A 23,258-nucleotide genomic window follows, 5' to 3' on the forward strand; every position below is an offset into this window, starting at 1 on the left:
ATGTTGCTTACCCCTATTCAGGTCGATTGAAATGTAAGTTACATAATCACTCCTGGCCTTTAGGACTTGATTTCATTTGTTTTCGTTCTAAGTTATCAAAGTAATCTCTTTAAGTTGGAAAAACATTGAAAAGGATCTCATGCACACAGTTCATCAGAATGCCAGGATTTAATCTCAAACTCTGACCTTACACTGCCTGAATTCCTCTCACGTCTTCATGTCTGACCTGCTGTTTGGCTTTTTAACCGTCATGTCCTCACACTGCTTGTTTGCATTGTAAAGCACAAGGGCCGATCAAGAGATGAGACAACAACGTTGATTACCTGAACTGGCAGGTGTAACAGTGAGCCGTCTCTCTGGTCCAAAGACGTCTTTAAGTGGCGTGCGGCTCCTCTCCTATTACTTGTTCCACTCACTGGACCTGTGTCCTGTTTTCAATGCTCTACTAAAGCAGGGATGGCTTCCATTACATGTCTGGTTCCTTGTACATCGAAATAATTAAAAACACACTTAAGAACCAGTACTTCCTTTGGCACCATGCCAAGAGGGGATCCCATGTACGTTTGGTTTTCTAGTACTTGAAATATGTGACCGTGTCTCGATGAGCCAGTGGAATGCATATGGCTCAGATAACTTTTAAATCATACATTTCATGTCATCCTCTGCAAAGCTTCTGCTGCGTCATTCGCTCTCAACAGACCTACTTAAAGCAAGGGTAAATCACCTCTGTAATCTCTGGACAGCCAGGTCAAAAAAGAAAATTGTGCTGTGACGTAAGGAATAATCGTCTTGTTTGGAGAGTTGAAATGCCAAGAAGAAATGCTTGTTACATTTAAAATAGTATATCTGTCAGCTTATTATCAGTTAGCAAACAGAGCTAGACAAAACGTTGTCTTTAAAGAAAAAAAAGACTATTCTTTAATCAGTAATGTAAGTTGTTATATGAAACCTTTCATATAGCCCTTATCTGAATGTTCCCCTCTGATCCTGCATTTTGAATACACAGCACAGTGATGTTTTCACTCATGCACCTCACCTGGGACATCATGAACCCCATCTCTGTCTGTCTGTTTATGAGTAAGCTTGCTAGACTCAGCATCAGCATCCTGTAGCCAGATGTCAGAAAGGCCACTGCCACAGTGCCAAGGAGATAATCTCAACCAGAAAAGGGAGAAGTTGATATCGACCATCTGCTTCGTCTGGAGAGGATTTGATTGGCTTGCACCAGCAGAGCGGAGCGGTGGGGATGATTAGGACTCCCTGGTGTCCTGTTCCACTGGGTGCCCGGCTCAATGTCACAACTGATTGGATCCCCTAATCTTATTCAGGGTGAATTAAATCTGAAGTGAGGTGGAGGTTTGCATTCAATTTGCCTTGCCCCTGATCCTGTGTGTTTGTGAGTGTGTGGTTGTGAGGTTTTGTAGCTCTCACTTGCTCATGGTATGATTAACAAGTACAGTATGAGATTACTATCCTGGCTCATGACGAGGATATATATCTTTGACACCATTTGGACCCGACACTAATCCAAGCTACTCTAAATTGCAATTGTAGCCTATAAGTTTCATCACAAACTGGGTGCCCAGTAGAACATATTCTCATTGAGAACCATATGATTATAATAATAATAATAATCATAATAATAATAATAATAATAATAATAATAATAATAATAATAATAAAAATAATAATAATAATTCTGAAATGGGGGGTGAAGTAATGCTTTACTGATACACCAAAAACCATCAACACACAGACAGAGGGGAGGGTTCAAGACAGACACAGACACTGACACACATGCAAAGCAGCCTGTAGGAGAGGATTTAGCAGGATTATTCCTTTAAAAGTTGACATTTTACTTTTTTTTTCCGTAAAACCGTACCTTTAATAAATTGTTATTTTTTAACAGTAATATAGTTTTCAAGGCAAGAGAGACACCAGGGGTACTGAACATCTCCTTATGTGCTATTCACAAGTGTTTGTATGAGACATGATTTGAATTAAATAGCTTGTTAAGAGACAATTGTTTGGGGTGTGTGAGTGGCATTAAAGGGGATTTTTTTTTCATATAAGGGTGCCATTGTAGGAAGTTAATAGTAATGCAGTCTCTGATAACATCCAGAATTTAGTGCCACACAAATCTGGTTCTTCCGTATTATTCTGAGATGTGGTCCTCAATATATATCCTTGAGAAAGCTTATTGGTTAAAAACAGAAAGGGTCCAAGGACTGAGTCTTGAGGAACACCAAGAGATGAAAAACAAGAGGTTGAGGTGGAGTAATTAACACTTTCAGAAAAGGTAGGATAATGAAATGATTAGGCTAGCCCAGACTACCAAAGGAAAATTCAATCCTGTTTGCAGATGATTCCAGGAGCTTAAGCTAATGTTTCAAAAGGAGCAGCAAAAGTCCCATGTAATAGCCAGCTATCATCTTTCCTTGCTGCCAGTGTGACGTTCAAAGTTTCTTTCTCTTGATCAGCTCTCTGGAGAGATCCTCACTGCGGCTGGTGTTGCTGAGATATTGTTATAGTAACCGGGGTTGAGGGCCTACCTGCTCTTTCACACACACAACCTGTTTCATCCTTTGGGGGCTGACGCATTCAGAGGAGAGATACTTGCTCCATTTATGTTAATCAGTTATAATCAGAAGTTTGGGGGCCAATTAAAGTACATTTAGTCCAACTCAACCTTAAAGGTGTCTGTCTTACCTATTTATATCAATGCTCAACCTGATGCACAGCAAAAATATTAGTAAATGATGATTAGATTAGCAAAATCTGTGGTTCAATAAAACTCATGTTGAAACTCTATCTACATACAAAAAAGTTTTCAGTGCAAGCTAATCATTAGCAATGAGACTCTTTACACCAAAATCCATCAGATTTTTTTCTTTTCTTTTCTTTTATGAAATAAAGCTTCCCTGAAGAGTTATAGTTGGTTATGGAACAAAATAAAACTAACACTGTGATGATCTTTGTGTGCGAAAAGGGCAATCAGGGAGAGGACTGACCTTATAATAATCAATTTGTGTAGTAGTAGTAGGGTTCAGACCAGACAGCATTTTTTATTGTTAGGAAACACTACCAGTGCAGCTTATTTTGAAATGACCACTAAGATGTTTCTGGTCACTTTTTAAAAAGGGTTTCTCTAACTGTCAAGTCTAGTACATGGCTTCTCCTTGCACTGTGATTGGCCAACACATAATCTTGAGCTGTGCCAGCTTTCCAGGTAGTACACAGTGCTTTCCACTGGTTACAATCACAAAGAGGAGTACTTTTTTTTAGCAGTTTGTCTGTAAGAGTGTATTTGTGCTATGGCATTTTCTGTTTGAGAGTGCAGCGCAAACAGTCAGAGCATTTTTTTATGTTTGAGAGAGTCCAGGGTCTTTTGCATCAAGACAAAGCAGCAACCCCCCCATTACAAAATTAGGAGAAACATACCCAATTAATTTTGCCTGTTGATTAGCAAGTGAAGAAGCTATCCTGAGCAGCTATGCTAGTGGGCGGGAGAAAGAAAAACAACCAAAGTGAAACGAAATGCCAAACAGTTGAGGCTTTTTTCGAAATGAGGGTGAAGCTTGGCTTGACTTTCACTCCCTTTTGGGACGATGAGCAATGTGAGTTAGCTTTCTGCTCACCAGTTATATGTGAAATGCCTGTGATTAGCTTGTGCTAACACGCCAAGTCAGGTGCACGGCTCTCGTGTCTTTCCCACATAAAAATGCAAAACTTAAAGAACAATGGCAAAAATAAAAAAAAATAAGACTCAGAGAGAGATGGATGAGTGGAAAAAAGGAAGTAGAGACATCCTACACAGTTATGTCACTGTGTGGATATTTCACTGCTAAGAGTCTTAACTGTTTCCTGCAGGGGATCCATGTTGCCAACAAGGCTTGTTATGATAGAAGCACACGTCGTAATTGGTGGTCAGGGAGGCTTTGTGTTTATTTATTTATTCATTTATTTTTGGCCCACTCTGTGATTCCTTTATAGGCAACAAACTGCAACACACACCACAGAGCCAAGTCCCCTTAGCATAAGGTGCTACTGGTCAAGAGCCAAGAATGAGCAAAGAGTAGGTATCACTTTTGTTTCCTGGCTCTGGATGCATTTGTCAAGGTCTGAGCAGCCTGAGCCAGAAAGATAAAGGTCAGCAGCACGAATAGACTTAACTGACAGACATACAACAGTTGAAAGAACGTAGCGTATTGTGACGGAATTACAATCAGATGAGAGCATGACCTAAAATTTTGAGATACATTTACATGAAAAAGAAAAGAAACATGACCTTTGCAAGTGCACAGAGGATAACATTGTAGGCTGTTATGTGAGAAATTAATTTTGCTTAATCCTTGTGTGACCATGCACACCCTCTGGAATAAACACACATATTGTCTTTCAGCAGGATGCAGGAATGGAAAAAGCCTGAATCTCGTCCAACATATTGTACCTGTCAGATACTCCTACTCCTCCCCTGAGTGTCATGAGATGCTCAGCTGTCGAAGAGAGCGCCAAAATGAGTGCCAACAGCCATGTGTCTTAGAGTGAGAGGGAGTGTGTGCGTATTTATGTAGCTTTGTTGGGTTATCATAGTTCAGAAAAGGAGATATTGTGGTTAAATTTTACAGATTAGACAGAACCAGGAGACTGTGACACTGAAAAGAGTTGGAATACGCCCTTTGACAAGAGACAGATCACTACAGGGGTTTACACTCTCACTAACCAGGAATCCCTTTCATACACACACAGGGACCCAAATACACATTCACAAAAACAAGAGGCAGCAGAAGGTTCTGGCAAGTGTGTCAGCTGTTGGCTGTTTAGTTAAACACGTTCATCTGTGATTTGACACTCTCGTCCTTTTTATAGTAAACTGTAAATCTGGATTGGGCTGGTGAGAGCTAAGGAGCTTTTGCAAAGTTTAATTCATAATGGAACCAAATAAAAAAGAAAAAAAAATCATATATGAAAGTGGCTGTGAGGAGTTTGAAAGTGATCTTTAAAAACTTTCCCTTCTAGATATATGCCTGATTGTAATCCACACTTTAAAATGAGATTATCAGCGCCAATATTACTGGTTACAGGTTAGTTTAAATTGCTACTACCTAGCTTCCAGGACGGGTCGACCAGGACCTGATTGATTTACAGTACGTCCAGGTCTCTATGACAACACCACGCCGGCCGACGAAATTTAGTTGTGACACGAGATAAAACACTGAGATGTGTGTTTTTCTCTGCCTTTAGCCTGAGCTTAAGGCTAATTAGCTCAGTCCTGGACCCTGTGGAGGTGGAGGCTGGCTGGGCTGGAGAGTGGTGGACGAATGGTGGACGGGATGTCGTCATCTAATATCTTATGGACCTTTTTGCACTTTCTATACACTTTCTTACTTTTGTTTTCTTAAATGCTGCAGTGACTCCTGAATTTCCCCTCGGGGATAAATAAAGTATTTTCTATTTCTATTTCTATCTATTTAGCTTGGGCTCTTTCATTCTAAAAATTGGGGGCTAAGCTGTCTGTGATAATGTTCATTCTAACCCACATGCAGCAGTTATTCTGCAGTGGTCTGTTCAAACTTGAGAGTCTATCAATAAAATGAAGAGTGAGGTTACGTTAGCTCTGCTTGGTAGATGACTGGCAGGACATAGCTAGCCAGGATTTACTAACGTTACACATTATGAACACATCTAAGAGCACTGGCCTAAATGGCTACTAAACTACTGTACAAACTGACAGTGTTTACTTGTTAGCCTACAGATACGTTGAAGCACCGGTTGCAAATGCCGCTAACATTTAGCCAGCTGCTACAACGTTAACTTGTTGTCACGCTTCAAACCGTAGTGCTATGTAACTGTACTGATAAGTCTCTTACCTGAGTGTGTTGTATCCAGTGAAACAATGTCTTAAACAAATAACATTTTTCATTTTTTCAATCCGATCTCCGTTTAGTTCCAAAAAAACACACACCTTACTAAAAGTAATTTACAACAGTGTGCGTGAGCTTCCGGGCCACAAGATGGCAAGTGAGTGCAATTAAAGCAGATCATCCTCATGGCATCTTTAAGTTGTTGGATAATTGAAGAATAAAAATAATGTTATAGAGAAAAGATTATGACAATATTATTTCAGCCTCATCTGGATCAGCCAAACGTAGCATGCCACCTCTTGGAGCAAACACTGACTAACCACTGTAGCAGGGCCCAGGCTCACAGGTGCTGCCAATCAGCTGCTAATCAGGCATCTGATTGGCAACAGCTGGGGGTACCAGCAGTTTGAAACAATAGCAACAGCAAAATTAGCTGAAGATTTGACAATTTTTTCATGGGTGCAACTACTACACCGTATGAAATATCACCTGTCTATTCCCAATACAGTGAAATGAAGCTAATTAGTGGATGCAGCCACATTTGATATGACGCCTGCTTTGAGCTTCCTTTCTAACAGCTATACAGCACTGGTCAGTCAAGTGAGCTGAGCTGTACCTCTGACTGGACAATGAAATAATCTTAATATCTTCTAAACCACAGAGTTAGAAAAACATTAACTCACCATACAGTGTGTGCCCATAGTGAACTCAGCATTTCAGACCCAAGCTGTTTTTTGGTCCAGGCTTTAAATATTTCCTTTTCAATATTTTTTTGCCCCAAAAAATCCCAACATTATATAAAAATATATTATTATAAATAGTTAATCAAACTTAAATTTAAGATACAACTTAGGCTAACAATATGTGTATATATTTACAGTGAAACTCAGACCTGCCACTATCAGGAACCCCTGTGAAATCATTTTTCATTATTTAATATTTTAAACATTAGTAAAAGAATTGTTGACATTTATTTATTTTATTTTTATTTTTATTTTTTATTTTATTTTTTTTGCAGACATTAAACCCTTATGTGAGCTATCAACAGCAGAAAAAAAAGTTTTCACTGAGCTCCCTTTTCTAACCTGGAGGCTATGTCCACTGCTTTTATGCAGCTTATGCCGTCAACACACTGCCATCATTGACTGACGAGCTGGCTGCATGAGACAGCTATTCTCTGCTGCACCATCAGACCCACAAGAGACCTTACGCAAGTGCCATGTCATAGGGATTACATAATTACCTAAATTAATCCAAATGTACCTTGCAAAGATACGTCATGTTGATTTTTTTTCTTTTCATGCCTTGTTTGGGGACAAGGGTACAAAAAGTCCAAAGAGGCCACCACAGACATTGGATAACAAAAACCAATAATATGGTTTGATTAATAATGTGACCAGTTCACAGGCTTTACTCAGCTGGTTACCATGATCTAGGTCTGTGAAGAACAAGTTGCATGAGTTATGTGCTTGTGGAAACCAGGTATGATACTCCTTCAAAGCATGTTCTCACACTCGCATTGACTTTCAGAAAGTTTGCCATCTGCAGGCTCTGCCCCACTTCCTGACTTGTTGAAGCTATAAGTCATTCTGACTGAATGGTTACAACTTATGAATGGCACTACCTGTGCTGCTTCCTTCCTGTAAGCCACACATGCACTCACACTTGTCACAGCTGTACTTTACTGTCAGTGTCAGAGAGCTGCTCTGCTTTCTAGGAAATTACAAAATAACGGAGCAGCAGTGTGTGAAAGAGACAATCAGAAAGATTAAAAACAAATGCTTATTTTATTTTTTTGTTAAAATTTATCCCTAAAGAAGTTTGAAGACTTCTTTTCATGTTTGGAAATCCAGATGGAGCATTCTCATTGATAAAAATTCTACTTTGTACTCACCAGTATATGGGACAATCGCTTCATCAGACAAAAATCAATTCCTGGAGTGCTAATTTTTTGTCATTTTTCAGCAGATCTACACCTCTCAGAGTAAAATCCTTCAGGTCAAATACACCCAGGTCCTGCTATTTTCAGCTTTGCCTCTCATAAGTTCAGAGTCAGGTGCTGATTCTGATGTAACACCCTTTCTAAAATGTTCAGGAAGCACTTTATACAAGCTCCACACACTTCCTCCTAAGTGATAAATATGCCTGTGATTTTAAAACTGACTAGAATTATGTGCATTGGATGTCTCCAAATGACATTCACTGAGATAAAACAGAGGATTCTTAACTTTTACAAGAGTACAAATGCTTCATTTCAAGTGCTCATATCTTTATGTTTTATGGGTTCATGCTGAGGTCTGGAGAATGGAACATGTCCACTAGCCTATGAGTGATTTTCCATCCAGAATCCTGTAACCATTACCATATTTAGATCAAAACAGATAAATCAGGAACCATGTGTTCTTTGTTGCTCTGTTTTTGTACCATCTAATCTGAAGGTCAGACTCATCAGCCTGCTGTTAATAAGCCAGTTCAGGGAGTCACCATGAGAGACGTCACCAGCATCATCGACAGGCACTCTCAGGCCAACACTGGCTGTCGATTTCTCTCAGTGCACCCAGCACGGACTGAGCAGCCACCAGATTTGTTCAGTTCAACGTCATGCAGGAGGTATCAGGAGTTAAGGTGTGATCACCTCCATCACAAGGAGGATGTTTTTGATAGGAAGCTGGATCTTAATGAATCAAATGAGTGGTATAACGAATTAAAGTGGAAATCAGAGGAACAAAAAAAATCATCAGGTCTTGTAAGATATGAAATAAGGCTAATTTAATGTGAATTAATTGAAAATTAGTTTTTAGGAGAAAAAGTGGCAGTACCCATTTTAAGTCCTAGCCCAAGCTTTGTGGCAGTTTCATGGGCTAATGTGGAAAAAGCCCTGAAGCAGCACCGACTTCCTATGCGAAACCCAATCAAACCGGCTCGCTGCCTTCCTGTGGACGTGTCAGATCAATAGATCCCAACTACGACTCATGCTGACAGAACAGAGCAGTGGATGGAAAGTCATACAGTTTATGACAGATGCATCATACTGCAAACACAGCATCAGATGGTACCAATATATCGATCACATCTGGAGCTTTAAGTTTTATGTACGTTTATTTTAAATAACAATGGATGGTATGTGTGATCACAATCCTTGCTGTATGCTTTCTGGAGTATTAGTGAGTTATGTAATCTGTGTGTCAATAGATCACGTTGAAACTATTGATTTTTGCCTATTTAAGCTCATAGAATAAAAGTGAAAAATGCCAATTATAAAATGTGTTTTAGAAAATGTAAAATTCTGCTGTAAATCCTCTAATTCTACACATTAAGTTCCTTCAAAGACCACAATACACTATTCTCCAGTTTTCTAAATGAGATCAAGAGAGGTGAGTGACGTAATCTTTCCATGCTGTCACTGACTGACCAAGCAATGTGGTCTCTGTGGACCTGCAGCCCTGGAGTGAGTAACATTGGTGAATTAGAGTAAATGGTGGTGAGAGCCATGACAGCTAGAAAACTGGAATTTAGGCCAAAGCTCCAAACAGAAGAGCAGCGTATCAAGGTGTCACGTAATAGAGGTCATGGTGCAAATTCAAAAATTCTTGTCTCAATTTATGGTCACAATCAATGCGCTACATTGATGATTTTGATGCATTTTTATTGAAAAAGGGACATTAACAGTTTTCAACAACTGCAATATCAATATACAGTATTTGCCTCATAATTTACAAAAGATAAAAAAGTATCTGTACAGTCTCTAGTTTGTGAAGTTGGGAAGACCCTGGTAGAAAAATAAATACCTAGGACAGGTGAATTATCAGTGAGGGACAGATAAAGCTTCTTTTAATTTCTCTTATCACAGATGCAGAACAGTTTCTGGTTTGAATGTGTCAAAACAACACCTTTAGTTACTATTACGAAAGTATTTATGCTCATGTAAGACTTGAATCAAGTGTGCTGATTTTGCTCAGGAAGAAGACTTGGTGTTCATAAAGACAAAGCAAAGGGCCCATTCAGAAATGACAGGATAACTTCACAAGACCCACAGCAGCAAAGTGAGAGGGTTATCTGGGATGTGTCCACATTCTGCACGCCATTAACACTGGTGTTGAAATAATGTTGACTAGGTCAAAGCAAATGATTCAACATTCTGACACCCAACCTGGGAAAACGTCGAGTTAAAAACCAACTAACAGGTAAGTCATGGCTGTCTCTTTGAATTTACACATTTGGCTTTTGTGCAAAAATAGGGGGGAGGGGAGGTTTTCTGGAGAGAAGTGCACTAAAGCTTTGGAAAACACACTGACAAATTCATGCTTGTCTAGATCTACAAATAACATCACAGTCTGCATCTGCAATCTTCAAAATTGATACTTTGAAAGACAAATAATACATTTTGGCTCCTAGATTTCTCTCTAAACATACAATATGTAACTTAGCAGCACTTATCAACATTCATAACCTCGGCTCAGGACTGAGCTCCCTGTCGCATTCAACCACAGATCTGTAATGCACGTAAAGACATGAGGACCTTCAAGGAAGGGCAGCATACTGCACAGACAACCACCTTTTAAAGCTTTCTTATTTTTACTGTGACAACTATTGCAGTGTGTGCTTAGTGTGAGCCAAACCTCCCACCAGGACAGGGACTTTTATTAAGGCACACATTGCAAGAGATGCCAAACTTAGACAAGATGATAGATTAAAGAACATAGTGTACTTGCACTCATGATGTGTGCCAGGTATCTTTGCCCTACCTTGCATCAAGGAGTCATACGAAGACCATTACTATGAGAAACTTCAAATGTGTTTTGCTAAGAGTCCAGCTCATTAACAAAACTTTTACTTGCCTTTGAGTAGAGATTAATTTATTACTACAAATAGATTATTTTTAAGTTGACATTTAGGTTGAAGTGTACCTTATGTAATGTATAGGCCCCAAAAAGAAGCTAATATACCCATGATGCTAACTGCAAAATGTGCAAACTTGGAAATGGGCCTCATCATAAATAAAAATTTGCTTCTTGAAGCATAGTTTTTCTTTTTTTCTCCACCCAATTAACTAATCTACTTAACCTTTTAAAATTACAGACTTCACAGTGTGTAAGTGATGGCATCTGACCCATTTTATTCCTCTAGCTCCATCTAGTTCATTTGTTCTTCACCGTGAACAGTACAGTGTGTCTGGATTCCCATGGCGTCCTATGAACAAGCTTTTGCATAGACCATATCATACTCACATCACAGCTTTGTACAAACTGCCATGCACTACAAACCAGCATTCAGGAGCAAATTCAAGCTAGTTTTAACAAAACCTGCGGCGTTTTTTAATCCTTCTTTATCTCTGCAGTCATATTTCTGATTCTGCCGTCAAAGGTCTTGATTCCAAAGGCAAAGAGTCAAGATTGCATTCAGAGTCTGACACCTCATCAGTGTTGGCATCCTCGAGATCAAAAACCTCAACACCCCTTGTCTCCCTGTTGTCCGCCTCCTCAAACTCCTCCTCCATTTCCACTTTCTCCAGAGCCACCTCATTCTCATAGCAAAAAGAGTTCCTGGGGCTGGAGGCGTTGGAATTCCTCTCAGCCAGTTCCCTGGCGCTACAGTCAGGTGTGCTGGGCACCTCGTAGGTGTTGTCAAAGCGCGAGTAGTCCACTTTATAGTAGTTCTTTTCCTCAAAGAGCACAGGCTCAAAGCGGTGGCCCCAGAGGATCTCGCTGGCAACGTAAGAGCTCCGACACTGAGTAGTCATGGCGGTGGCCTCGACCATGCCCTCCAGGATCACTACAATCTCAAACTCTGATGTCTCCAGCTCTTGTTTGCTCATCTCGTAAAACGGGCTGTCTTCATCAATCTCGTGCACGATGGTGATCGGAGACACCAGGAAGATTCTGTCAATGCCACTATCAAAGCCCACGTCAATGTCCACTTGATCCAGTGGGATGTACTCACCCTCTGCAGTGGTGCGGGACTTGAGAAGCTGGGCCCTGACGTGGGCTTCTACTAGGTGACTCTTCCTCAGGTTCCCCACACGCCACATGAGGCAAAGTTTACCGTCCCTCATGGCCACTGTAGCATAATGGCTGAACACCAGGGTCTCGTTCCTCTTCTTGGGTTTGGCCATCTTGGCCATAACTGCACCAATGATGAAAGCATCAATGATGCAGCCAATGATGCTTTGGAAGACAACCATAAAGACCGCAACAGGGCACTCCTCTGTAACGTAGCGATAGCCATAGCCAATAGTGGTTTGTGTCTCCACTGAGAACAAAAAGGCAGCAGTGAAGCTGTCCACATTAGAAACACAAATTTGAGTCTCACTGTATAAGTCCCCATAAGACAGGGCCACTAACCAGAAGACAAACCCAAAAAACAACCATGACACCAGGAAAGAAAGGCAGAACACAAGCAGCATCCAGCGCCAGCGGATGTCCACGCAGGTAGTGAAGATATCTGCCAAGTACCGCTGGCCTTTCTCACTCATATTGATAAACTGCACATTGCAGTGGCCATCCTTACTGACGAAGCGGCTCTGATGTTGATGCTCTGCGTGCACCTTGTTGACATTGCCATTTCCGTAGCCATTTGGAACGGCAATAGCAGCCAGCTTCATGCCATCTTCCTCAGAGGACACGATGCTGTAGCGGTGGCTTCGCACACTCCCCATTGCTTCCGCCTGGGAGGGCTGGGCCGGATCTGCTTTGGAAAACAGTCTCAGTTTTTGATAGAAGCGTTGGAGAAACAGTTTTGAATGATCCCAGGGACAAACTCTAGCAGAAAATGGGGACTTGATCCTGCAGGGGATGAAGGTGGCAGGGCCTGTGCTGCTGCAGGCGTGCTGAGGGCAGGTCACTCCTCTCTGACAGATGCTTTGAACCTCATCAGTGAAGTGTGCTGTGGAAATAACAGACAGGGAGGCAAACAGTTTTAAAGTAATTGGCAGGAACCAGAGCAAAGATCAACGTCTGTGGGTGTGTGGTTACCTGATGTGTGTAAATAATGCACACTTTAAGTTTGAGCACTGTTCCTCTATACACAAACAATGTACAATCATCAAGTCCAGTTTCTTTGAAAAGCACAGGGAATACTCCAATCTGCAGTGAGGCGTGTAAACCATAAACACTATTCATTCACTTAGAAAGCTGACAAAGTTAGATAGGATGTTTACCCTGCATAATGCAAGTATTAATTAGGCAGGTCGCCCCACTGGGAGCTGAGTCAAATTACAGATCAAGTTCTTGTGAATCTAGTGAGCAACTGGTACAAAGTAGCAGCTTTGTTGGAGAAGTGTTTCTCAAGTCAGTGCAGACTTAAGTAACAACAAAAAAAGAAGGGTAGGCATGCCCCCAAAAATCATATCTAACACCAGTTTGTGCCAGTAAGCTTCAGATATCGAGTGCCCAGTTAAGATTACACAAATGCATAAGCAAATCTAATTTACACTATGGTTTGCGCCAGAACATCATGTAACAGCACATCATGAACCTCACAGCTTTTCATAGAGGATGGGTCTCTTTCTCTGAAAAGTGTAACCTTGCGCCCTGTGTAATAGAGTCACAAGGACAGCTAAATTAGAAAAGCTATCGACTCGGCGTGTGTGGCCTGAAAGGTCCAATAAAATGCAGCACCACAGGCTACATCAGGCTCTGAACAGGCAGACATGCTCTGTATGTGCCAAAACAACTTCCCATCTCTCATCTGATGCTGACTTTTCAGTCAAAGCGGAAGAATCTGAAAGGTTGCAAAGTTTGGAATAAAGTCCTGGGGGATAGTTTTGAAAAGGATGTTCAGGTTAAGCTCAAGGTTCTAAAAATAAACATTAGAGATGCCATGAAAGGAACTTGATGTGTTTTTCTCATCAAGTTTGGACTGAACTGTTGTGACAGTGACCGAATGTCATGTGGACTGAAATGTGCAGGACCTGGTCACAAATCCTCCTGCATCCTCTTTGTTTGTTCTAAACTCACAATGTCACAGATGGGTCAACTAGAAATAGCAAACTGTCACGCACACTATTGGAAATATGAGGCTGAATTCATGCATGCCAAATATTTAACTTAAAAGTGTGTCAGTGATTTTCAACCATGTATAAAACATTGTAATAACATATTCAGCTAAACTTTTTGGAACTCTTTTCAACTGTCAAACTGCAGGATCAAACAACAAACTGAGTTTTTGTTACAAAATAAAAATCAAATTTGGACCATTTCAGCTTCTTTAACATGATGCATTTGTTGTTCTGTCATTCACTCTTTGATTCAATTGTTTTGGTGGCACAGATTCCCTTTTTCAAATACATGATTTGAGAGAAATTAAACAAAGGCAAATGCTGAAAGGATTATTTGTAGTATACAAAGACTGCTGGTCTACACCTGACAGTGACACAGAGTGAATTTAATCTCAGTCATCACTTTGCAAGTGTCACGCAGTTTGGAGTTCTTTTTCGCTGAATGGCTACCACTACTTCTTTGACTTTATAAACATAACTTTTTTTTCTTTTTTTGACAGAGCATATAGGCTGCACAAAATTTGATTGTTTGCTTTTGCATGTATTCTTGTTCTGGTCAACAACTGAGACAAATGGAAACTGGTTACATAAAGCTGCTCTATTTATTATTACACAAATCAATAACTTTGGATGAGCATCCAGTGGGTTGTGCAGAGCTTTTGAATCACGTGTTGCTGAACACTGAAATACTGTTTGAAATAATAATTATTAAAAAAAAAAAATCTTATTTCGAATTTAATTGATTAATTTATATCTACTTACTTTATGTTGAAAGTTTATTAAAACATAAGGAGATTAAAAAATCTTAAGTTATACCTCAGAGGTAGTTACAACTAAAGTACATTTGACATCTTTTTCTAAAAATATTTTTTTATACTGCTCCCACTTCCATTACTAATAAAATAAATATAATTATCATATCATTGTTAATATTATTTTTATAATAATAATAATTATTATTATTATTATTGAGGATTGCATTTTAAAATAACGTTCAATTTTGTAGACGCACGTCCACATCAGCCATTGCACTGTCCCTTTTTTTCCATCAATATTCCTATGTATGATGACACAACTACCCTTCTTGGCTCATACTACATCACACTCATAGTATAAGATGAATCTTTGTGACACCTACCTGTTGGTCTTCGCAGTATAAATCTGCAGTTTTCTCGTCGTAATATGTCCCATGTGCGTGTGTAGCACCCTGCACTCTTCTTTTTCTCCTCACTGCTCGCTTGTAATGTTCACCGAGCTTCCCGTCTGACACCGCAAATTCTGCCATAACCCTCTCCAGCAAAACTGAGAAAGATGTTTGTGGATACAAAGACAGACTTTAAAAACACGTGTGCTTAACCCCGCCCCCTTTCCAGCCAGCAGCCAATGGAGAGCAGCAGCGCCTGTGTGAGGGTCTGGATGCGGACGGTTGTAAACCAGAGTGAAAAGACAGAAGAGAAACCTGTTTCCTCAATAAAGGATGGCAAAAGATGATGTTGACATAAACGTGAAATATCAGTAAGTATCTTCAGTTTTCTTTTTTATTTACGAAGTCGGTCAAACTAATGGCATCAATTGGCGATGTTTAGATTTAATGGATCACGTGACAAAGCGGCTGTCCTCTTTTACGTGGGATTTTTTTCTGCAAATGGTAAAATCTGCGATTACCCACAAGTGGTGGATTGACACTGAGTGTAATAAATGACCACAAGGTGGCAGTGTAGAGCCACAAAGATATTTAACCAACAGGAACCAGCTCTTTATCATGGTACAAGGAAAAGACAGGACACAGCGTTAGAGGAAAACTTTTATTTAATCTAAACTGTATAAATCATTTTTTAAGCATGAAGAAAACAGATATAAAAGCACACTTAAATATATTTACAAGACTACAGTACATCTCATGAGTCCATCATTTAATGCAGGGAAAGATGCCCCTGGTTGTTAAAGCTACAAACTAGTTTGGTGCATCACCTCTCCTGGTATGTCACGATCCAGCTGGTAAGTGTGTCCATTCCTCTTGTCTAGTGGGAATAGAGGACTGTGGGGCTGCCTGCCCTCTGTAGGTTGTCTCCCCCTCTCAAACTCCTCAGCACTGACCTGAGGTACCGACACCCATGTGGTCTCATTAAAGCGTGCATAGTCCACCTTGTAGTGTTTCTTCCCTCTTTTTAGCATGTCCTGGAAGCGCTGACCCCAGCGGATGTCTGATGGCTTGTAGCAGGTTCTTGTCTGGTGCAGCATTCCTGTAGTGTCTCCTGTGTAGGTGAAAGACACCACCAGCTCAAAGTCATCCTCCAGGAGGCTGTCAGGGCCCATGCTGTAAAGAGGACTCCCAGGCTCTATCTTGTGAATGATGGTAGCCGGCGTGGCAAGGACAATGTCTCGATCCTGGATATCCAGATCCTGGTATGACATCACAATAGACCCCTGTGCCTTTTTTACAAAGCGGACTATCATGGCCCTGGCAACACCATCCAGAATGTGATTCCCCCTGAAGTCCCCAAGCCGCCATGAAAGACACAGAACCCCGTCTCGCAGGTTGACCACCGCACAGCTGCTAAAGCCAACTGTCTGAGCTCTCTTACGGGCTGACGCCATTTTAGCAATAACAATACCAATAATAATGGTGTCAAGAAGGCAGCTGAACACATCCTGGACTGTCACAACAATAATGGCGACTATACAGTTCTCTGTCATCCCCCTATTGCCGTAGCCAATAGTTGCCTGGGTCTCCATGGAGAACAAAAAAGCCCCAGTAAAGCCACGGACGTTATCCACACATGGTGCATTATCTAGGTCCTCAGTATCACCATGCACATAAGCAATGAGCCAATAGCAGAGGCCGAAGAAGATCCAAGAGAGGATGTATGAGAGGGAGAAGATGAGGAACATCACTCTCCAGCGGATCTCCACAAGAGTGGTGAAGATGTCCGTCAGGTATGGACTCCAGTCTCCCGGGAGCTTCTGGAAAGCCACAGGGAATCTGCCATCTTTCTTCATGTAGCGGAGGCGCCTGGTCTCGTTTTTCTTACCGAGCGTGTGGACTGTGGTGTGATTGGTATCAATGACCACCTCGTCACTTCTTTCTGAGCTCATTTTGACCAGGTTTTTACTTCAGCCACCTGTAGAAAGACAGAGATGACACGCTGTTTTAGCAGGGAAAATGGACTTTTCATGGACTTTGACAACATCTCACTCATTACATGTGACTCAAATGTAAAAGGCCCTCGGACTTGTTTGTGAAGCTGAACCCTTCATGTTTGAGCAAGCAGCACAGGTCGGTTTGTGCCTCAGGCTATCAGCGCTAAATGGCCGGAGTGGTGCTCGGCTCAAGGTGTGAAAAATGAACTTCACGAGCATGAGTTTCTAACTGGTTGATCATTTACAAGAAGTTCCATTTCAGTCTGGAAACTGTCAAAAACAGTTACGCTTCAGATATCTCAGAAAACACTTCACTGTCAACATCAAAAATGAACGAAAGCCATTAAGAAATTATCAATCAAACTGTTAAGTTGACAGGGGCTTTGCATTTTTAAATTGACTAACACTACTGCACAACTACATTTGATTTTACATCTTTGATATCAAACCATCATTCAATTTTTGTTGGTTTTAAAATCATCATCAATAGACGGAAATGCTAGCATATGACACAGTTTTCTAAAAACACGATTTAAGCCAACCAAAACAAAAGGTCCTCTACTTTGGGCTGATTGGTTAAAGCCTATAATGAGAAATACTTTATATTTTGACCGTTACCATCTAAAAAAAGTAAAAATAAAACTTTATTTTTCAAACCATGACTCAACTTTTGTCCATACGTTTCAAATGCAGCTAGTTAAACTGGAAAACTATCATCAGGCTCATCAGTGTTGACTGACTCATTTAGGAACATTTAAAAAAAAAAAAAAAAAAAAGAGTAAATTTTCATTAACAAATTCAATTGTATATCCCATTAAGAAGGATGTCACGGTCAATTAAGCAACTTTAGCCCATTTTTGTCCTCATGAAAGTAAATTATTATCCCCAAACTACTTCTAAGAGCTTTCACCTCCAAATGTTTCTTCAAATGTCAAACTTTAACCAGACAAACCTTCTCTCCAGTCAGACTGAAAATACAAGAGTCAGGACATTTTTTTTTTTTATCACTGTTGTCGTTCATTATTCTGACAGCTCCTTCATTTGTCACTGATAAAACACAAACACTATCAAGTGTTAGGTAATTGCTGTCACTAATCAATACATGTTTTGCCCCATGTTGCTCACATGCAAGTCATATCTTACATTTATAGAGTTTTATTGCTTTTGGGAACAACTTGAGAGCACGTAGCCGGTGTCCAGATTAAGATGAATGACATCTGAAAGGCTCTAATCTGACATGTTGTGTAGGTTTATTGTGTTACAAAACAACCTTAATTGTAAGGTGGCTCAAACGTGGCCAGTGCAGCTAGATGAAAGATTTAAAGATGAGTAAGTAAACTTTAATTAAGACTCAGGATATTGAGTCTGGAGATACAGAATTGTACTGTATAAATAAGCAAAGCACCCTACATAAAATGAAGAAGTTTTCAAGTGAAAATGCTTGTATAATTAGGTTAATGCTTCACTTAAAGGAGCAGGGTCACAGGTCCCAGACAGCTACAGCCTGAGTTTTACCGAGCAGTCAGTATGTTAATGGAAAAGGACAAATTACAAGACAATTAGATCAGGAAAGGAAAGGTCAGTGGTGCAAGTCTGCCTAATCCCCAGCACTAGACACAAAGATACAAAAAAAAAAAAAAATCAGGAGGAAGACTGAAAGTATTGCATTAATTTTTTGTTCTGGACATCTGTATTTCCTGAGCTTTGCTGCGCACGTAGCTGTAACATATAATTCTATGCTACTTTAATCCTTTTTTTTTCTTGTTTTGAAATTCTGTTTTTGACACAATACAAATAAAAAAACTGCAAAATCTCAAATTTCATGATGTTTTTTTTTTTTTCCTTTTTTTTTTTTTTACCTAAAAGGTTCAATTAGACTTGAGCCAATTTGATCGGACATGCCAAGAAAACTTTTTTCAAGGTTTTAAGATAAATAAATAATAATAATAATAATAATAATAATAATAATAATAATAATAATAATAATAATAATAATAATAATAATAATAAAATGTCCAAATTGCTTTTTAGGAATATAAAAAATGCCAGTGGGGTAAAACAATAGCTTGTCAAGTTACTAGAAATAGGAAAAAATTCCAAGTTTTACGAGTCAACTATTATATTTTTCTTACAGGCCTCGTTTTTTTCTCCTGATATCATGAAATAAGAGTTTTTTCTAGAATTTAATATGGCTCATTGAAAGTCTAATAAGACATTTTTACTCACATTTAGGACATAAACACATGCTAAGATTTCAGTTTTTGCAGTGTACTGACCCCGACGTAAACAACAAATTAAGCTTTCATTGTTTTATTTTCTTGCAATTTCTTACAGCACACTGGACATGAAAAACCATTCTATGGTTTCAGTATTTAGATGTTGTATATGCTCTCAATAATCTGAGGGGGTGCCTAAAACTAACCCCACATACAGAAGCTATTCTGGCCAGAATATCAACTTACTCATCAGTTTTTTGGATCTAATGAGTCAAAGACTTATTGACTGTCTTTTCTCAGCCCAGAAATATGACACATATTTGAAAAAAAAAAAAAAAAAAAAGCAGGGATACCACAGGTCACTGAGCATCTTTACTTCTTCCACTTCAGCTGTTCTCTATTTGCCATAAAGCTCATATCACAGTGAACTACTGTACCTGACATACTGATAACAAAACAACAATATAGTGCAATAATGCATTTGCGCAACAACTCTAGGAGACTTCTGTACTATATATTTTTATAGCTGACTTCAGGATAACACAATTTTCCTGTCTGCCTGATGGCACTTTTCTTCTCTTCTCTCCTTTTTCAATCTTTAGAACATCAGATTCTTTTATTACAGATTAAATTCTTTAGGCAATTATTAAACATATAAACTGTGTAAAAGCAGTATAATCTTTAGTATTTACCTTATTTGCAGAGTGGAAATCAGAGTTTGTCAGATGTCGTGTGAACCCGTCAAATCCGCCGAGTCCTGAGCGAAATGTTTCCACAGTGAAAGTAACCTGTGTTCCCAGTTGGTTGCAGAGTGTTTTGGGGCTGACCTGGTCCTGAGGCAAAGTTTTCTATAATATCCCTTGCTGGCAATCACTTCCCTCTGAGAGCTTATTGGTCAATCTGACAGAATTTATGACCCATGGAATATTTCCGAGGCCCCAGTTCCTTTAAGCTCCTCTTAACTGCTTCAAAATGATCAAATAGAAATTGTGTAATCAAAACAGTCCTCAGAGATAAGAGCCGATAAATATTAATGATTTTCGGTTGCTCAGCTTTTTTTTGCAGAGTGCATTGCAGTCATTTCCCTTCAAATTTCCATGATTCATTAGACAGAAAGTTAACCTTTGCTCCATCAGGTGGAGCCACTGCCATTGGCACAGGGATTTTCTTTGTCCCACTTGTCCTCAATTTGGTTCTGATAAGACAAGAGAGAACCGCCAGAACATGATGACTTTTAAAGCACTTTTATTGCAGTCATAAGAAAATCACAGGCTGTAAGGAAGAGGTCACCAACATCAAAACAACTGTTTTTTGTGTGTTTATGGGAACAGAAACCCTCTGAAGTCCAAGTGAATCAATTTGTGTCAGGTTTTCTTGATGATGTGTGAAGACATAGATAAGAGACATTCCTCGGAGAGATAACCTGGAAATAGCAGTGCACCTGTCTGTCATAGCTACTCAATGAATGAGTGAAAACACACACAGGAGAACATAGTGTCACTTAGTCACAAGTTAAGTACATCATAAAACCCATAAACGGTAAAACTACATCACTGTTTATTGATTTATTGATGAGTCATGCTTCACGTGAGGCCAGCGTAAAAACACTCAAAAACATTTCATTACATTTAGCCCTCAGGAAAACCAGTTTACTTGCACATATATAGAGAAGAATAGGATAGACAGGATAGATTTATTATCCCAAGGGGAAATTCTGGAGGAGTCGCAGCAGCAATCAAGAAAACAAGAGTAAGAAAGTTGTTAGCTCTGTTAGCCATGTCTGTGAATAGCATGATGCTACTCTGCCTTCTGGTATTCCTTCTGATGCTGGGTTAGCATAGTTAGCTTGTCCATCTTATTGGAGATAGATCTTAAGTTCCCAATAACGATGGATGGAAGGACAGGTTGATGTCTGCACTTTTTAGCTCACACCTGAGAACCAGTGCGTGGTCCTCACCTAGCAATTGGTGAGCAATTACCCACTCCAAATGCAAAAATGACAGAAAAGAGACAGAAAAAATTACAAGAAAAGGACAAGGAAGAGAGAGACACTGCAACAGCAGCCACAACCAACAGGGCGGCGCCTAGCAACGTATGTATATGTAATGTAAAGGAAACTTGATACTCATTGTCAGCTGGCATGAAAGTGCTTTCAGATCTTAGTTGATACGTCTTAATTCAATGACACGCAGACCAGGACACAAGTCACTCAACACCTCTTCGATGAACTAGACTCTAAGCTGTGTCCATTTAGCAATTTGTGTTTGGTAGAATGGTAGAATGAATAGTATGCCGTTGGAAAACCTGTTCATTTCCCTTTTAGTTAATGCCACATGTATGAGAAACAAGCATTTGTGTGATGGGCAGCAAAGCAGAGTATGGTCAGGATGAGACATTATTTATGCAGCCCGTCAGGAGCTCTGTGTCTCTTCCAGTACTTTTAGGTCATTAAGTGTATCTGTAAACAATTTCTATTAGGGGCAAAGACCTAGTACCTTCTTTTACACAACATCATAAAATTATACTTATTTGTCTTCATGATAAGTCAGATAAATTGATTTGTGGGTTTGAAAGAGGAGGATAAATCTGTAACTCACCTCATGCTTTACTGTGAGTTTATGCACCTGTTTTCCCATGATCACAATAAAAACAGACAGGAGAATGTAGGTCAGCAGCCTGAAATAAGAGGCAGCCTGACCAGCATAAAGGGCAGCTGAGGATGTTGTTTGTCTGACATATTATATACCACAGGGTGATAACCCCTGCTCCAACTGACAGTGATCGGGGCAACCAGGTATGAAACACATTCAAGATAAAGAACCAGTGTCAGTGGTTCAACAGTCCAATAAAAAGAAAAAAGGGAAAACAGATAAAAGCTAAAAAATAGGTCACAAAATTGTTCATGCTGTTCATATATGTTAATCAAAACATAAATGTACATACATTAACTCTTTATCTTTCAGCATTATGGGTGATAGAGGACAGTAGCATATTCTCATCCAGTCACACTTGCTTAGTAATGTTTATATCCAGACTATATATATATATATATATATATATATATATATATTTATTTATTTATTTATTTATTTATTTATTTATTTATTTATTTATTTACACAGATCAAATTTCCATTAGGTGGGGTAGGGATGATGTAAGGGCATATCACAGTTTGTGCTAGGTTTGCAATACTAGAGCTATTAAAAAAAAGAAAGAAAAAAAAAAGTAAACAACTGATTTCCAAAACAATTGTTTAGAGAAAATTAAACTGCCATTTTTTGTATAATATATTTTGGTTAGTCAAAATATACAAAAAAAATGTTCCCATAGTTCATCCAATGGGATTACCTGACTTGTGTTGATTCATATTCCCCTGTCTTTAAACTATTTCAACCAGCAGTAAAGTCTCAATAGAGGGCCTTAACAGACAATACAGTGTTAACGCCACACCGCACAGTTATATATAAATAAAGTCATGTTTTGGTTATGAAACACACTAAAAAAATGTTTAGATCTAAAACTACCACAAAACTATAGCTTTATTCAAACATTCGGTTTTACAAATGTGTAGATTTTAAGCATCAGACAGCACCTTGTCAAAGCATGAAAATATTAAATAAATGCACATTAATTTTTTCAAATTGCCAGAATTACATAACTTTTTTCTAATAAGATTTATAATCCAGCTGTCAAAACATAGTGTTTTAAAGGCCATTCTGTAAAAAGACACGCAGCTTACACTGAAACCGCAGCAGTCACAGTCAATTGTCTTTGAAGCCAACCCCTGTCTCCAATAAAGGTAGTTTGAATTCTCTATGTTGAATAACAGCCATTGTAATGTTAAGTAGAATATCCAGCTTTAATAACATTTAGCAGCTGGGACTACCAGTGCCTGCTTTTACAAAGAGTGAGAATAAATGCATTTCAGTCCAGACTGTTTGCACAGGATCTATGACGAGCACTCTGTAGTTAATCACACAATAGTATTCTGAGGCACTATTATATCTTGGAGTGTGCTTGCGTTGTGCGCATGTGATTAAA

The 23,258-nt window shown here is 39.3% G+C and overlaps 2 protein-coding genes across 2 annotated transcripts; both read right to left on the reverse strand.

The window, feature by feature from the left end:
* Positions 1 to 9,510: 9,510 nt before the first annotated feature.
* LOC141809996 (inward rectifier potassium channel 2-like) lies at positions 9,511 to 15,189 on the reverse strand. Its single transcript, XM_074697284.1, has 2 exons — positions 14,999 to 15,189; positions 9,511 to 12,746 (listed from the first exon to the last, which is right to left on the reverse strand). The coding sequence occupies exon 2, from the start codon at positions 12,517 to 12,519 to the stop codon at positions 11,203 to 11,205; it is 1,317 nt and encodes a 438-aa protein (XP_074553385.1). The 5' UTR covers positions 12,520 to 12,746; positions 14,999 to 15,189; the 3' UTR covers positions 9,511 to 11,202.
* A 618-nt stretch (positions 15,190 to 15,807) lies between these two features.
* On the reverse strand, positions 15,808 to 16,956 carry LOC141809981 (inward rectifier potassium channel 16-like). Its single transcript, XM_074697267.1, has one exon. It carries the CDS (start codon positions 16,954 to 16,956, stop codon positions 15,808 to 15,810), a length of 1,149 nt encoding a protein of 382 aa, XP_074553368.1.
* Positions 16,957 to 23,258: the final 6,302 nt, after the last annotated feature.

Source organism: Halichoeres trimaculatus, unplaced genomic scaffold (genome assembly GCF_033239565.1).
Source record: "Halichoeres trimaculatus isolate MK-OKI-2021-1 unplaced genomic scaffold, fHalTri1.1 fHalTri1_scaffold_20, whole genome shotgun sequence".
Taxonomy (NCBI): Eukaryota; Metazoa; Chordata; class Actinopteri; order Labriformes; family Labridae; genus Halichoeres; species Halichoeres trimaculatus.

What these genes read in the sequence shown, in the direction of transcription:
- LOC141809996 (XM_074697284.1), bottom strand. Translation starts at nt 12,519, where the DNA reads ATGGGGAGTGTGCGAAGCCACCGCTACAGCATCGTGTCCTCTGAGGAA.
- LOC141809981 (XM_074697267.1), bottom strand. Translation starts at nt 16,956, where the DNA reads ATGAGCTCAGAAAGAAGTGACGAGGTGGTCATTGATACCAATCACACC.